The sequence below is a fragment of the Mustelus asterias genome, chromosome 20 (assembly GCF_964213995.1).
Source record: "Mustelus asterias chromosome 20, sMusAst1.hap1.1, whole genome shotgun sequence".
Lineage (NCBI taxonomy): Eukaryota > Metazoa > Chordata > Chondrichthyes > Carcharhiniformes > Triakidae > Mustelus > Mustelus asterias.
The window spans coordinates 81235207-81251146 of NC_135820.1; the positions used below are offsets into that span (position 1 = coordinate 81235207).

The following is a 15940-nucleotide window of genomic DNA, read 5'->3' on the forward strand; positions in this document are numbered from 1 at the left end:
CTTGCTGTGACCCAGCTGTTTTTCTCTTCAGGTTATGAGCGATATAATGCGATGCGAGCTGACCCAGCACTCTGCTTCCTCGAAAGGGTGGGCATGCCCGATGAAACTTCGCTAGCGGCTGAGCAAGGAGGTGTCGACCTGCCATCAGACATAACTGAAGGGTAAGGCAATGATGTCTGTAGTGGAGGAGGGTCGGGAAAAGGATGTTTGGCAGACAAATCACTAATTGAAACACTGCGCTTTTATTTGAATCTGGGCAGTGACTGCCTTGGGGAACAGTGAGTAGTGTCTCCCTCTTTTCTCCGGCAGAAGGTGGTGGAATCAAGTACTACTCCAGGATTTAATAACATACAGTTTACAGAAAGGAGGCCTTCTGCCTGTTGTGACTGGCTCTTTGAAGGAGCAGTTGTGCTTAGCGCCACACCTCTGCTTTTTGTCTGTAACTCTGGAAGCTTCTCTTCCTCCTGTACCTGTCAAACTCCCTTTTCAAATTATTTATGGAATCGGCTTCCATCTTCTCAGGTGGACAACTGAAAAAATTGCCCTCACTTTGAAAAACTTTCCCAGTGGTTTTGAAACCGTGATCTCTATTATTGACTTGCTCTCCAAAGGAAACAGTTTGCTTTCCCCTTCTCTCTCAAAACCTCTCATCATCTGGGAAACCTCGATTAAATCACCTCTCAATCTTCTCTCCAAGGAGAATAATCCTGACTCTTTCGAGCTGTCCTCATAACTGAAGTCCCTGATCCCTGGTTACATCCTGATGAATCTCCTCTGTGCACTTTCTAAAACCTTTACATCTTTCTGGAAATGTGGTGCACACAATACTCCAGCTGATTTATAAAATTCTCACATGACCTATTTGTTTTTATATTCAATATCTCTGTTTATAAATCCAGGTGACCCATTTCATCTTTTAACTACCTGGTCAACTTGTGTGTGCCACACCTAAGGATTTGTGTATATGGATTCCAAGGTGTCTCTGCTCATTTACACTTTTCAAAATTTTGCTATTTATGTTATTATTGTCTTTCCATATTAGTCCTCCCAAACTGCATCACTCCACACTTCCTGCATTGGACTCCATTTGCCATGTTCCTGCCCATTTCATGAAGCTTATACTGATCCTCAACACTATTAACACTCAACACATGGGACAGCACGGTGGCACAGTGGTTAGCACTGCTGCCTCACAGCAGTGCTCAAACCTCAAACGCCTCACAGCACCAGAGACCCGGGTTCGATTCCCGGCTTGGGTCACTTTGTGCGGAGTTTGCACAGTCTCTCCATGTCTGCGTGGGTTTCCTCCGGGTGCTCCGGTTTCCTCCCACAGTCCAAAGATGTGCGGGTTATTAGGTTGATTGGCTGTGATAAATTGACCCTAGTGTCAGGGAGATTAGCAGGGTAAATATGTGGGGTTATCAGGAATAGGGCCTGGGTGGGATTATGGTCGGTGCAGACTTGATGGGCCAAATGGCCTCCTTCTGCACTGTAGGGATCGATTCTATGACTGTCAACTCTGCTACTTCATGGAATAGTTACACCACCCACTCAGGCAGTGCATTCCAAATCCTAAATAATCACCTTCCAAAAAAGTTTTCCCTCATGACGTTGTTGCTTCTCTTGCCAATTATCTTAAATTGATGTCGTCTTGTTGTTGATTCTTCCAGCAATCGGAGCAGTTTCTCCCTATCTGTTCCGTCCAGACTCCTAATGATTTTGAATACCTCTATCAAATCTGTCAACTGTCTCTTTCCAAGGAGAACAACACCGACTTCTTTAACCTATTTATGTATCTGAAGTTCTTTATTCCTGGAACCATTCTCCTGACATTTATCTGCACCCTCAGCAGAGCTTTTTATTTCTAAATGTGGTGTCCAAAACTGGGCGCAATGCACCAGTTATCCTGGGAGTCCTCAATATTGACCCTGGAGCCCTTGAAGTCTTGTGGTATTAGATCTAACATGGACAAGGAAACCGCCTACAGATACCATCCACCTTCACCACCCTCCCTTCAGCTGCTGAATCAGTACACCTCTGGGCTGCACACCATGTGGAGACAATCGTGAGAGTGGCAGGGGTACAGAATGTACTGAGTTGAGCATTTCAATGTCCATCACTGAGAGTGGCTTGGTAGCACCCTTATTGACTGTGCTGGCCAAGTCCTGAAGGACATACCTGTCAGACTGGGCCAGCCAAAGTTGGTGAGGGAATCAACAAGGGAAAACTAGACCTTGACCTCACCAATTAGATATATAGATAAAAGTGACCACCACAGTTATGGAGACAAAGTCCTGTCTTCACATTGAGCATATCTTGCAGCTTCTATGTAACATGTTATCATGCTTAACATGTTAAACTTCCATGTAACATGTTAACATGCTATCACCATGCTAATTGGGATAGATTTAGCACAGGTCTCGCAGCTCAAAAATAGCCATCCCTGAGGCTACCAACAGCAGCAGCAAAATTGCATTCAACCACAATCTATAACCTCAATACTGACGCACCCCTCACTCTACCATTAGTATCAAACCAAAGGGCAACCGTGGTTCAATGAAATGTGCAAGAGGAGGCAGGAGCAGCACCACACTTAACCAATGAGATATCGGGAGAAACTACAGCACAGACCAGATACAAGCCAAACGGCGGAAGCTGCGTATGATGGACGGAGCTAACCAACTTCAGCTGCTTCATCCATGATGTTCCCTCCATAACGAGGTCTGAAGTGGGGATGTTCACTGATGTTCAGCATCATCAGTTACTCCTCAGATACTGAAGCAGTCCGTGTCCAGCTGCAGAGCTGGACAAGTGGCAAGTTACATTCGTGCCACACACAAGTGCCAGGCAATGAGCACCTCCAACAAGAAAAAAGCTAGCTATCTCCCCATGACATTCAATGGCATTACCACAGCTGAATCCCCACCATCAACAAACTGGGGCATTACCATTAAACAGAAAATAAACTGGACCAGCCATATAAGTACTGTGGCTACAAGAACAGATCAGAGACTGGGAAGTCTGTGGGGAGTAACTCATCTTTTGGCTCCCCAAAGTCAGTCCATTTACAAGACACAAGTTAGGAATGTGATGGAATACTCTGCACTTGCCTGGATGAGTGCGGCTCTAACACTAAAGAAGCTCAACTCCATCCAGGACAAAGCAACCCGCTTAATTCGCACCTGATCCATCACCTTCAAAATTCATTGCCTCCACCATAGATGCACAGTGGCAGCAGTGTGTACCATCGACAGGATGCACTGAAGCAACTCACTGCGGTCCATCGACAGTACCTTCTAAACCTGTGACCTCTACAACTTAAAAGGTCAAGGGCTATAGATGAACCAGGAACACCACCACCTGCAATTTACCCTCCAAGTCACGCACCATCCTGATTTGGAAATATATCACTGTTCTTTCATTGTCGTTGGGTCATAATTCTGGAATTCCCTCCCTAACGGCATTGTGGGTGTACCTACATCAAATGTGCTAAAGCGGTTCAAGGAGGCAGCTCACCACCATCTTCTCAAGAGCAGCAAATGCTGGCCTTTCCATCGACACCCGCATCCCATGAAAGAACTTTAAATAATGTTGAGGCTGAACCAGCATTTTACACAGGTTCATCCCTTTATACTCTGCGTCCCTATTTATAAATCCCAGGATCCTGTGTGCTTTAATAACAGTAAGAAGTCTCACAACACCAGGTTAAAGTCCAACAGGTTTATTTGGTAGCAAATACCATAAGCTTTCGGAGCGCTGCTCCTTCGTCAGATGGACTTGTTGGACTTTAACCTGGTGTTGTGAGACTTCTTACTGTGCTTACCCCAGTCCAACGCCGGCATCTCCACATCATGCTTTAATAACCGCATTCTCAACCTGTCCTGTCACCTTCAATCTGCTCCTCCCCCTCCTTTACAATCCCTTATTGCCTTGATGCACATTTTCTAGGCTGGCAAGCTAGTGGAGCACGGAGGGTGTGCTGCCTTGTCAAATCTGCCATTGTGCAAATAAGCTATTGTAGAGGTCCCGTTGTCCCTCTCACATAACTCGGGTGGATGTTGAGTATCCCAGATTGATATTCAGACTTGAGCAGGCTGTTCTTTTGGTGCCTTGCCAGTATTTGCCATTGACTATCGTCATTTAAAATAAGCAAGTTAACTAGATATTTGTTTTGTTGCAGTTTGTAGGTGTTGCTCACTTACATAACAGTCCCCAGTTGAACAATATTCTTCTGGTGTGAAGTGTGCAAAGAGACACGATGCTAACTTCTTGCCAGCCCCAAATCAATGCACTGTTGCCTTTTGTCTTCATTCTCCAGCATCACTCTTGTATTCAGTTCCCTTTTCTATCCAAAAGAAGACAAGCATCCATCCTGAACATGAATTTTTAAAAATCAAACTGCGGTCTCATGGGACCGTTGAGGTGCAGGCAACATGAACTCAAACTTTGAGACAGTGTGCGCATGTTGATGCAGTGCCTCTCTAGCCCTTGGTGGGTAGATTGGGATCAGGGTTGCTTTCTGATGTTTTCTCTAAGTGAGTTCATGTATTGTGTGCTGGATATTTCAGGGTTGACCTGTGTAAAGGTGACGACTCAGAGTCGAAGTTGGACGGACAGTTCAAAGACCAGCCAGATGTGAGTATGATATCTTGAGGTTATTGTATGTGATTTTTAAATCTGAAATCTTTCAGTTTCTTCTATTTCTGTTGATATTGGTCTGCCGTCTGCAACTGAAGGGACTGCCTCTTGTTGGAATACATTTCCCTGGCCAACAACTTTTCTCTGGCACCACATTGTTCCTCTAGTGAGTCTGGATGCTGTTGATTGGCTGCCATTTTGAAGACTTTTCCAGCAATGAGCCAATGGATAGTGATCGAGAATGGGTGTTGTGTTTAATTTCCTCCCCAGGAGTACAGAGGCTAGCTCGTAATATTGCTGTCGGTGTTGTGGATAAGATTATAGGAACAAATAGAGGCTATTAGCCCCTTGGGCCTATTTCTCCATCTACTTAGATCATGGCTGATCTGTACTTCAAATACATTTACCCGCCTTAGCCCCATATTTCGTGATGCTCTCACCTAGTGAAATTCTCCGTATTGTAGGCTCTACTTAACACAAAGCATCTGGAGGTTTTTGGGAGACTGAGTTCCAGTTTTCCACTACCTTTTGTGTGTAAAAGTGCCTTATGATTTCATCCTGAAAGGCCCTGCTCTCTTTGATCACTTTAAACACCTCTGTTCAATCACCCCCTCAACTTTGTTAGCAAAGGGGTCAAGCCAGGCCTGTACAACCTGCCCTCAATTAAACCTTTATTCCTGGTATTATTCAGATGAATCTGCACTGCATTCTGTCCAAGACCTGTATCCTTCCTGAGGTGCAGTACCCAGGACTGAATACTCCACCAAAATGTTTTTAACTCCCTGTTGAAGCCATTTGTACAGTCTGTTCTAGTGGATTTTACTGTTAACTTATTCCACAGCTGCATTCCTCTTTGGCGAGTTTATGTCTGACTATCCCTGTTAGCCCTTCCGGCTTCTGCATCAGCTGTTGGAAAAAATGTTTATCATTTCCTGATGTCTTTTTTAACATTGGAAGAAGTTAGGGATCTGTAAACACTGTCATTATATAAAGAAAATGTTACTCTCTAATTGACCTTAGGATGTGTCTATTTGTAAAAATTTGACCTTGTATTCTTAAAAAGAACAGAGTAGAGCAGCACAATAATATTGTGCAGTGCTCCTGTCCTTAGTAAATAACTCCCCACTAGGGTGGAACAGGCAATCAAGTAGCCAATAATATAACATCCCTCGCTCCACCTAGTCAATTCTCTCCATCACCTTCAAAGTTGTGAAGTGTGAGTCCACAATTAGTGACCACAAAATTGCAGGCAGAGGATCAGGCGCCTGAGAGGCAAGATAGTGACTCTTGGGCCTGGATCGTTTATGGCCAGTAAAAGATTATGGGGCAGTGGGAGGCTAGTCTTACTCAAATCTTCGTTTTGCTCCAACCCATTCCTAAAGTTAATGAACTGTGTTGTTCTGTAGGAAGATGCAAACTCCTGCATTGAATCGGGGATTATGGAGAAAGGAGAAGACTCCATTTTAGGTAAGAGATATGGATGGTGAAGGGGTTGCATTCTGGTTACATTGAGTGTACATAGAATCAGGCCATTCTGCCCAACTTCTCTATGCTGTGTTATTCTTCTCACAAGCCTCCTTTCACCCTACTTCTTCTCACCCTATCGTTTTACCGTTACTGTTCCTTTCTCCCTCGTGTTTATTTAGCATTTCCTTAAATACACCTGTGCTGTTCACCACACTCCACTCCCTGGTGTAACAAGTTCCACATTCAGTACTCTCTGAGTAAACAAATTTTTCCTGAATTCCTGATTGGTTTGTTAGTAGCTGTCTTACATTTATGGCTCCTAGTTTTGCATGCAGTTGATAACATTGTCTCTCTGCCTAACCTTACAGACCTCTATCAGGTCACTCCTCAGTCTTCTCCTCTGGGGAAAAAAGCCCAACCTATACAGTTTTTCCTAAAAGGTATAATTTTTCAATTCTGGTATCATTCTTGTAGACTTTTCTGCAATGTCTCCATTGGTTCCAGATCCACCTTGTTTTCTTTGTTTCTTACCATGTCTCCCCTAAAGTTGGGGATTGGTTTTGGTAACCCTTCAGGTGTCATTTGTTGGTGGCTGCCGTCCGGTATCTCAGCCAAGCAACTGAAACTCTGTTTTTCCAGACTTGTCTTCAGAGCAGAGTGAAGTGAGAAGCATAAAGGAGAATATCTGAACTCACTTTGTTCCAGAGTCCAGTTGATGTAAACATTTGACCAAATGCTTCCTTAAAAGCTTTCACAGTGCACTTTGAGAGTTTTATAGGATTTGATGGAGGGAGTTCCATTCTTTATTGTTCTCTACTTATTTACATCCCCAATTAAATTACCGTAGTATTTTATAACTTACATTGAACCTCCAGCACCGAAGCAATGCATTCAACTGGACTGAAACGGACTTTGCCAGTGTTTATATTTCAGATGAACCTCGTTCCTCTCTAATTATCACATCCTATCCTGCTCCCGTATTCTTCCATTCCAGCCTACCTCATATATGCACCAAACAGGAGAGGGTGGCATAGTGGTATTGTCATTGAACTAGTAATACAGAGGAACAGGCAGGTAGTCTAGGGACATGGGTTCAAATCCCAACGCAGAAGCTGATGGAATTTAAGTTCAGTTGACAAAAATGTGGAATTGAAAGCTATGACCATGAAACTATCATCAAATGCTGTAAAAACCCATCTTGTTCACTGAAAAGTGCAGGATGGCACACCAGAAATAGCACCAACCACACACCAAAATGAGTTGTCAGTCTGGTGAAGCTACAACACAGGGCTACTTGCTGCCAAACAGCAGAAGCAGCAAGCAATAGACACAGCTAAGCAATTCCACAACGAATGGATCAGATTCAAAGCTCTGCAGTCCTGCCACATCCACTCATGAATGGTGGTGGACAATTAAACAACTGACTGGAGGAGGAAGCTCCACAGATATCCCCATCCTCAGTGATGGAGGAACCCAGCGCATCAGTGCAAAAGATGAAGCTGAAGTATTTGCAATAATCTTAAGCCAGAAGTGCTGAGTGGCTGATCCATCTTGGCCTTCTCTAGAGGTATCCAGAATCACGGATGTCAGTCTTCAACCAATTTGATTCACTCCGTGATATCAGGAAATGGCTGAAGGTACTGGATACTGCAAAGGCAATGGGTCCTGACAACATTCCAACAATAGTACTGAAGACTCGTGCTCCAGAATTTGCCATGCTCTAGCCAAGCTGTTCCTGTACAACTACAGCGCTGGCATCTATCCAGCAATGTGAAAAATTGTCCAGATATGTCCTGAACACACAAAGCAGGATAAATCCAACCCGGACAGTTACCGGGTCACTGGTAACTGTCAGTCTACTCTCAATCATAAGGGATGGAAGGGATTATCCACAGCGCTATCAAGTGGCACTTGCTTAGCAATAACCTGCTCATGGATGCGTAGTTTGGGTTCTGCCAGGGCCACTCAGTTCCAGGCCCCATTACAGCCTTGGCTCAAACATGGACAAAATAGATTAACTCTTTTGGAAAACAGAGAGACAGAGTTGGGATGAGAGGGGCAGCCTCAGGATTTTTAAAATTCATTTATGGAATATGGACGTCGCTGTCTAGACCAGCATTTATTGCCCATCCCTCGTTGCCCTTGAGAAGGTGGTGGTGAGCTGCTGCCTTGAACCTCTGCAGTCCCTGTGGCAGTGAAGGAATGGCGATATATTTCCAAGTCAGGATAGTGAGTGACTTGGAGGGGAAAGTCCAGGTAATTGTAACCTGTAACTAGTGGAGTGCCACTGGGTTCAGGGCTGGAGCCACAGTTATTTACAATATATATTAATGACTTTAACAAGGGAAGAGAATGTACTATTGCCAAATTTGCGGATGACACAAAAATAGATGGGAAGGCAAGTGGTCAGGATAACGCAAGGATTCCACAGAGGGATGCAGACAAGCGAATGGGCAAAAACTTGGCAGATTAAATATAATGTAGGAAAATGTGAAGTTATACACTTGGTAGAAAAAATAAAGGAATTGAATGTTATCTAAATAGAGAAAACTGCTGCACAGAGGGTTTTAGGCTTCTCATGCATAAATCACAAGCTAGCATGCAGTCTTATCAGGTAATCATAGAACCGACAGCACGGAGACAGGCACTTCGGCCCAAACTGGTCCATGCCGACCAAAATGCCCATCTAAACTAACCCCATCTACCTGCATTTGGCCCATATCCCTCTAAACCTTTCCTATCCATGTATCTGTCCAAATGCCTTTTAAATAGCCATTTAACCAATCTATTAGAGTTTTTCGAGGAGGTTACCAGGAAAGTGGATGAAGGGAAGGCAGTGGATGTTGTCTACATGGACTTCAGTAAGGCCTTTGACAAGGTCCCGCATGGGAGGTTAGTTAGGAAGGTTCAGTCACTAGGTATACATGGAGAGGTAGTAAATTGGATTAGACATTGGCTCAATGGAAGAAGCCAGAGAGTGGTAGTGGAGGCCTGTGACTAGTGGTGTGCCACAGGCATCAGTGCTGGGTCCATTGTTGTTTGCCATCTATATCAATGATCTGGATGATAATGTGGTAAATTGGATCAGCAAATTTGCTGATGATACAAAGATTGGAGGTGTAGTGGACAGTGAGGAAGGTTTTCAAAGCTTGCAGAGGGATTTGGACCAGCTAGAAAAATGGGCTGAAAAATGGCAGAGGGAGTTTAATGCAGACAAGTGTGAGGTATTGCACTTTGGAAGGACAAACCAAGGTAGAACATAAAAGGTAAATGGTAGGACACCGAAGAGTGCAGTAGAACAGAGGGATCTGGGAATACAGATACATAATTCCCTAAAAGTGGCGTCACAGGTAGATAGGGTCGTAAAGAGTGCTTTTGGTAGATTGGCCTTTATAAATCAAAGTATTGCATGTAAGAGTTGGAATGTTATGGTGAGGTTGTATAAGAGGCCGAATTTAGAGATTTGTGTGCAGTTTTGGTCACCTAATTACAGGAAGGATATTAATAAGGTTGAAAGAGTGCAGGGAAGGTTTACAAGGATGTTGCCGGGACTTGAGAAACTGAGTTACAGAGAAAGGTTGAACAGGTTGGGACTTTATTCCCTGGAGCGTAGAAGAATGAGGGCAGATTTGATAGAGGTGTATAAAATTATGATGGGTATAGATAGAGTGAATGCAAGCAGGCTTTTTCCACTGAGGCTCGGGGAGAAAAAAAACTAAAGGACATGGGTTAAGGGTGAAGGGGGAAAAGTTTAAAGGGAATATTAGGGGGGGCTTCTTCACACAAAGTGGTGGGAGTGTGGAATGAGCTGCCAGATGAAGTGGTGAATGCGGGTTCACTTTTAACATTTAAGAAAAACTTGGACAGGTACATGGATGAGAGGGGTGTGGAGGGATATGGTCCAGGTGCAGGTCAGTGGGACTAGGCAGGAAAATGGTTCGGCACAGACAAGAAGGGCCAAAAGGCCTGTTTCTGTGCTGTAATGTTCTATGGTTCTAAATGTTGTCAATGTCCCTGCCTCAACCACTTCCTCCAGTAGCTCATCCCACACACGTACCACTCTCTGGGCAAAAAAGTTGCTCCTCAGGTTCCCATTAATTCTTTCCCCTCTTAACTTAAACTTATGCCCTCTAGTTCTCGATTCCCCAACCCTGGGAAAAAGACTGAGTGCATTCACCCTATCCTTGGCTCTCATGATCTTATACACCGCTATAAGATCACCCCTCAGTCTCCTACGCACCAAAGAAAAAGGTCCTAGCCTTTCCAATCCCTCCCTGTAACTCAGTCCTTGAGTCCCGGCAACATCCTTGAAAATCTTTTACGCACTCTCTCCAGTTTAATAACATCTTTCCTACAGCAAGGCAACCAAAACTGAACACACTACTCCAGGTGCAGCCTCACCAATGTCCTGTACAATTGCAACATAACTTCCCAACTTCTATACTCAATGCGCTAACTGATGAAGCCAGAGTCCCTGGCATGGTAGCCCAGTGGTTAGCACTGCTGCCTCACAGCGGTGGGGACCCGGGTTTGATTCCCGGCTTGGGTCACTGTCTATGTGAAGTTTGTATGTTCTCCCCGTGTCTGCGTGGGTTTCCTCCGGGTGCTCTAGTTTCCTCCCACAGTCCAAAAATGTGCGCTTTAGATGGATTGTTATGCTAAATTACCCCTCAGTGTCAGGGGTATTGGCAGGGTAAATGGGGATATAGGGATGGGACTGGGTGGGATTATGATTGGTGCAGACTCGAGGGGCCGAATGGCCTCCTCCTACACTGTAGGATCCTATGAAAGTCGCCTTGGAATATGGAAGGCAATGGAATGTTATCCTTTTTCAAAAGCCATGGAGTATAAAAATAGAAAGTCATGCTGAAACTATGCACGGCACTAAATAGACCACATCTGGAATACTTTTCATCCTCTTATCTAAGGAAAGATATCCAGAGACGGTTCACTCGGTTGATCCTGGGTGGGGAGGGGTTTTCTTATGAGGAGAGGTTGAGTAGGTTGGGCCTGTACTCATTGGAGTTTAGAAGAATGAGAGGCGGCCTTATTGAGACATAGAGGATTCTGATGGGGCTTGACAGGGTAGATGCTGAGAAGTTGTATCCTTTGTGGGAGAGTCTTACTAAGGAAGTTACAGATAGTATCCAATTGAAATAAAAATCATGTGATACTTCGAAGATTAATGTTAAGTTGGGTGATTGGACAAATTTTAGGAATCAGCAAAGAATTATTAAAATGTAATAAGGAGGAAGAAATTAGAAAACAAGATAATGGTGCTAAATTATAAAAATGGATAGTAAGAGACTACCAGTATTTAAAAAGGAAAAAAACAAACTAAAGTAAGTGTTGGATCCTTGGAGAGTGAGACTGGAGAATAAGTAATGGGAAACAAGGAAATGGCAGAAGCATTGAACAAGTGATTTATTTGCCTTCACTGTAGAAGATGTTACAACTGGTCGCTAGATGAGGTTCCCCTAACTTGTTAGCTCCCCCAGATGAGAACCGTCAGCTATGCCCCAGGCGAGGAAGGATGAAATGGCTCCCTCTCTATTTAAACCTCCTCTTGGCTGCAACCAGATTAATTTTGGAAAAGGATCCCTTCATGGTCACTTTTCCCAGCCCCAATATTTGTATTAAAAGGAGCCAATTTAATGAGGTTTATTTGAGTTTTTTTTAAAAATGAATTTATTAACTACTAAAAACTGATCCAAACAGATTCATGTACATTGACACAAATTAGAAATGAGAATTGAGTTCAAATTAAGTTTTAAACAAAGGTACACAGAACAGGACTAGACCTGTGATTGAGCATTGCGATTCCAGTGTTGTTAAGTTTGACTAAGATTCTGCTTTGTTTCCATTTCATTTGCGGTCTTTGCTGATTTTGCTTACTTTCACAGTCAGAGAGAGAGATACCTGCAAAATGCTTTTGCAGGGGTGCTGCTGCTGCTGACTGCCTTTTTGCTTCTGTGTCTCACATACTTTGACATCTCCAGCATTAGTTCGCACACACTCACGAGCCAACTTTTCAGCTGGCTTTTATCCCAGCCATTGCATATTCTTGGAAGGTGAAATCCACAAACCCATCTGGAACAGTACACACAAGATATTTATGTTAAGTTAATACTTATCTCCCATTGTCTCCACCAGAGATGGCAATTAGTTTCTGCATGCTTTAGAAGTATCCTTGTCTGGAAACAGGGTATGGTTCCATTGTCTTTCTGAGTGTCAGCCACTAACAAGTCAGACAGTGCCTGATTTTACATCATCAGCCATCTTAGACTTAGAAGTCCATTTATAAAAACTCTCAGGTCTTTTCCAAAGTTCAGTATTTCCAGATGTAATTAGATACATTTCCTTCATTATTATGACAAAGACAAAAGAATCCCAAGAATACTTGGGATCAAAAGGTAAGAGGCAGGAAGGAACTTAACACAATCACTAGCGTAAAGGTACTGGGAAAACTGTTAGAACTGAAAATTGTGAAGTCCACAAGATTTAATGGATTTCATTCTAGGGTCTTGAAAGATGTGGTTGCAGATCTAATAGGTGAATTGTTTGTGATTTTCCAAAATTTCCTAGATTCTAGAACGGTCCCCACAGATTGGAAAGTTGCTAATGTAACAGCTCTATTCAAGAAAAGAGAGAGAAAGCCGGAAATATAGACCAGTTAGCCTAACATCTGTCACATGGAAAGTGCTGGAATCTATTATTAAGGAGTTAATGGCAGGTCATTTAGAAAACCATAATGCAATCAGGCAAGTCAATGTGATTTGTGAAAGGGAAATCGTGTTTGACTAATTTAGTTTGTTGAGGAAGCAATAAGCAAGGTGGTAAAAGGGAACCTGTTTAATATTTGGAACTCTAAAAAAAAAATTTGACAAGGAGCCTCACCAAAGGTTACTTCACAAAATAAGAGCTCGTGGTGGGAGGGGGGGGGTAATATATTAGCATGGATAGAGGATAAGTTAGCTAAGAGAAAGCAGAAATTAGGAGTAAATGTGTCATTTTCTGTTGGCAAGCTGTTACTAGTGGACCTAGATACACAAGGATCGGTGCTGGGACCTCAATTATTTACAATCTGTATCAAATACTTTGCTAATTGCACAAACATTGGGAAGTAAGTTTTTGAGAAGACTGAAGAATTTAGGGAGAGATTAAAAAGCTTAAGAGAGTGGACACAAATTTGGCAGTGTATAACGTGGGCAAATGTAAGCTTGTCCACTTTGGCAGAAGAATAGAAAAGCAGCATAGTTGAATATGGAGAGATTGCAGAATTCTACATTACAGAGGGATCTGGGTGCTCTGGTACATGAGTCATATGTAAATGGCCTAGTGCTCCTAATTCTCATATATTTTTGTGATGGGCTGTAGGATTCTATGCTCAAATGGTTAAGCTGTCTATTACTCTGGAGCATTGTGTTGTAATTACCTGGATTTCCTGGTTAGTGGCTAACCTGTATCTCCAACTGTTTGTTTCCATTGAAGCCCAAGATGGTACAGACATTGATCGACCACAGTGGCCAGTTGCATCAGTGCTCACGGCTCGTCTCCGCCGCCTCATAACAGCCTACCAGCGCTGCAATCGCAAGGAGCTGGTGAGGATGGAATCTTTAGCTCGCAATAGCCGGCGTCGCTGGTATCCACAGGATGAGCTCTGGGGAAGAGTTCCAGAAATGGACATTATTACCATGGATATCCAGCAACGGTAAATGATTGTGGATTTAAAAAATATTTATTGTATTTGGGAATTTAGGACATGCTTCCAAAGTTGAAGAAGAGCATTAGCTTTCATAGGCAGCTTCCCAAAATTTAACTGATCCTTGCTTTCACAAAAAACCTGACACCAGTATGGTACACTGATCCCTTGTGGTGTGACTTTCAGACTAACTTGAGTAGTTTACAAAACACATTCTAACATTGTTAACACAAAGTTGTTTCTGTATGTGTTCTGACACAGAAATTACTCAGTAATTTGACACATTATGGGGATTGGAGGAACCACTTTCTCCCAGTTTTCCTTTTCCTTTTCCCTCCTGAAGGCATCATCCCATACTGGAATTCATGCCTGAGTCCAGACAGGGAATGTTGACCAGCTAAAACTTCATAGGACAAAAGGAAGCCATTCAGCCCATTGCAGTCCTGAAATAACTATCCACTCCATCCTGTTCCCTGAGGTGGCTGGGTGGTAGGGAACGTGGCTACAAGGCCCAATATCTTGTTCTTGTTGAGTCCTCAATCTCTTTTTATCCATTCATTGGTGCTTGTAAGATGGGACTTGTCCAAAAGGTGGCATAGTGGTTAACACTGCTGCCTCACAGCGCCAGGGACCTGGTTCGATTCCCAGCTCGGGTCACTGTCTGTGTGGAGTTTGCATGTTCTCCCTGTGTCTGTGTGGGTTTCCTCCAGGTGCTCCGGTTTCCTCCCACAGTCTGAAAGACGCGCTGGTTAAGTGCATTGACCCGAACAGGCGTCGGAGTGTGGCGACTAGGGGATTTTCACAGAAACTTCATTGCAGCGTTAATGTAAGCCTACTTGTGACCAATAAATAAAGTTTAAACTTAAAAATTGTCAACTTGCATTTCTTATATCTATTAAGATGGACAAGGAGGGAGCAAACAGATTTCTATCGTGTGGTTTCGACATTTGGTGTGGTGTATGATCCTGACAGGAAGCAGTTTAACTGGAACCAGTTCCGCAACTTTGCCAGGTTGGAGAGAAAAACAGATGGGAGCCTGGAGAGGTATTTCCGAAGCTTCATGGCTATGTGCAGGAGTGTGTGCCGGTTGCCTCAGAGGAAAGAAGGTAAGTATTCTGACGAGTTGCTGTTCCATGGTTTGTCAATTTTTCAATCCAGTTCATAGTCGGCTGCAATATCAGGGCATCATGTTGAGGTAAACCAGAAGGAGCCCAGGTTTCTACCTGGCCATGTTGAGTTGGTTGATTCAGTTGCAGTGCTGTTAGCGACGCTGCCATTGAACCTAGCAACACTCAAGTGAGGGGATGAGGGAAAATTGGTCACAATATTTGCTTCCAATCACTTGCTGGAAAGTGACCAGGTGGAGATTGGGTGACGGGCTCTCTCTGATGCCCAGCACACTTTCCAGTCTTGCAGTTGGAGGACGGATGGCCACATGAGTAAGCTGCTGGAGAGAGAGTGACAGTTGTACCTTGCCATGAGTCAGTGACTTAGAAGGAAGAATTGAGGGGAAAAGGGTAGGAAATGTAACCTCTAAAACTGGATAGATTCTACCCCACATCAGAATGAGTTACTGAGCTCCGCAGGCTGCATGAAAAGTTTGTATATTACAATGTCTCTCTAGTGTTGCCATATAGATCCCCAGATTTTACCGAACATCTGGGGCAGCTGCGGTCCAGTTTCTAATGCTTGTGGGCTCTTAGTTGTACTAAAATGGTTTAAAAATGGCAGTAAATGGATACGGTTCTTAAAGGAGCTGAGAACTGGCTGCAGTGTGGGAATGGATAGATGGTGTGGCACAGCAGGGACACTGTGGTTGTTGTAGAGCAGAAGATGCTTCACGCCAAGCTGCACCCTGAAATTGCTGCCCGGTACTTGCTGCTGATACTGAGGTTTTGAAAAGATGAAAGGTTTCCATTTCCCAGTAATAACTTCCCCTCACTTGATAAGAGGGCACCATTTCAGTTGATTCCCAGCACTTGTCAGTGTGGTATTTTGTAGGTTGCTGAATATTACAAAATGGGATTCTAAGCAGGGTTGAGTAAGCTTTAAGATGTTGAACTTAATGATAAGCGATTGAAACCAAGTCATCTTTTGCAATGGATAGGAACATTGGAGCAAGAGTAGTCCTTT

General features: G+C 43.6%; 1 protein-coding gene across 3 annotated transcripts in view; it reads left to right on the plus strand.

Moving 5' to 3' along the window:
- The window catches only part of chd6 (chromodomain helicase DNA binding protein 6), a 204392-nt gene that overhangs the window by 157918 nt on the left and 30534 nt on the right, over nt 1–15940 (plus strand). For all 3 annotated transcript variants that reach the window (XM_078236970.1, XM_078236969.1, XM_078236971.1), the window contains 5 exons: nt 32–161; nt 4569–4635; nt 6045–6105; nt 13597–13816; nt 14708–14913. In XM_078236970.1, the coding sequence (XP_078093096.1) occupies nt 32–161; nt 4569–4635; nt 6045–6105; nt 13597–13816; nt 14708–14913 (684 nt within the window). The remainder of the gene's footprint in view (nt 1–31; nt 162–4568; nt 4636–6044; nt 6106–13596; nt 13817–14707; nt 14914–15940) is intronic.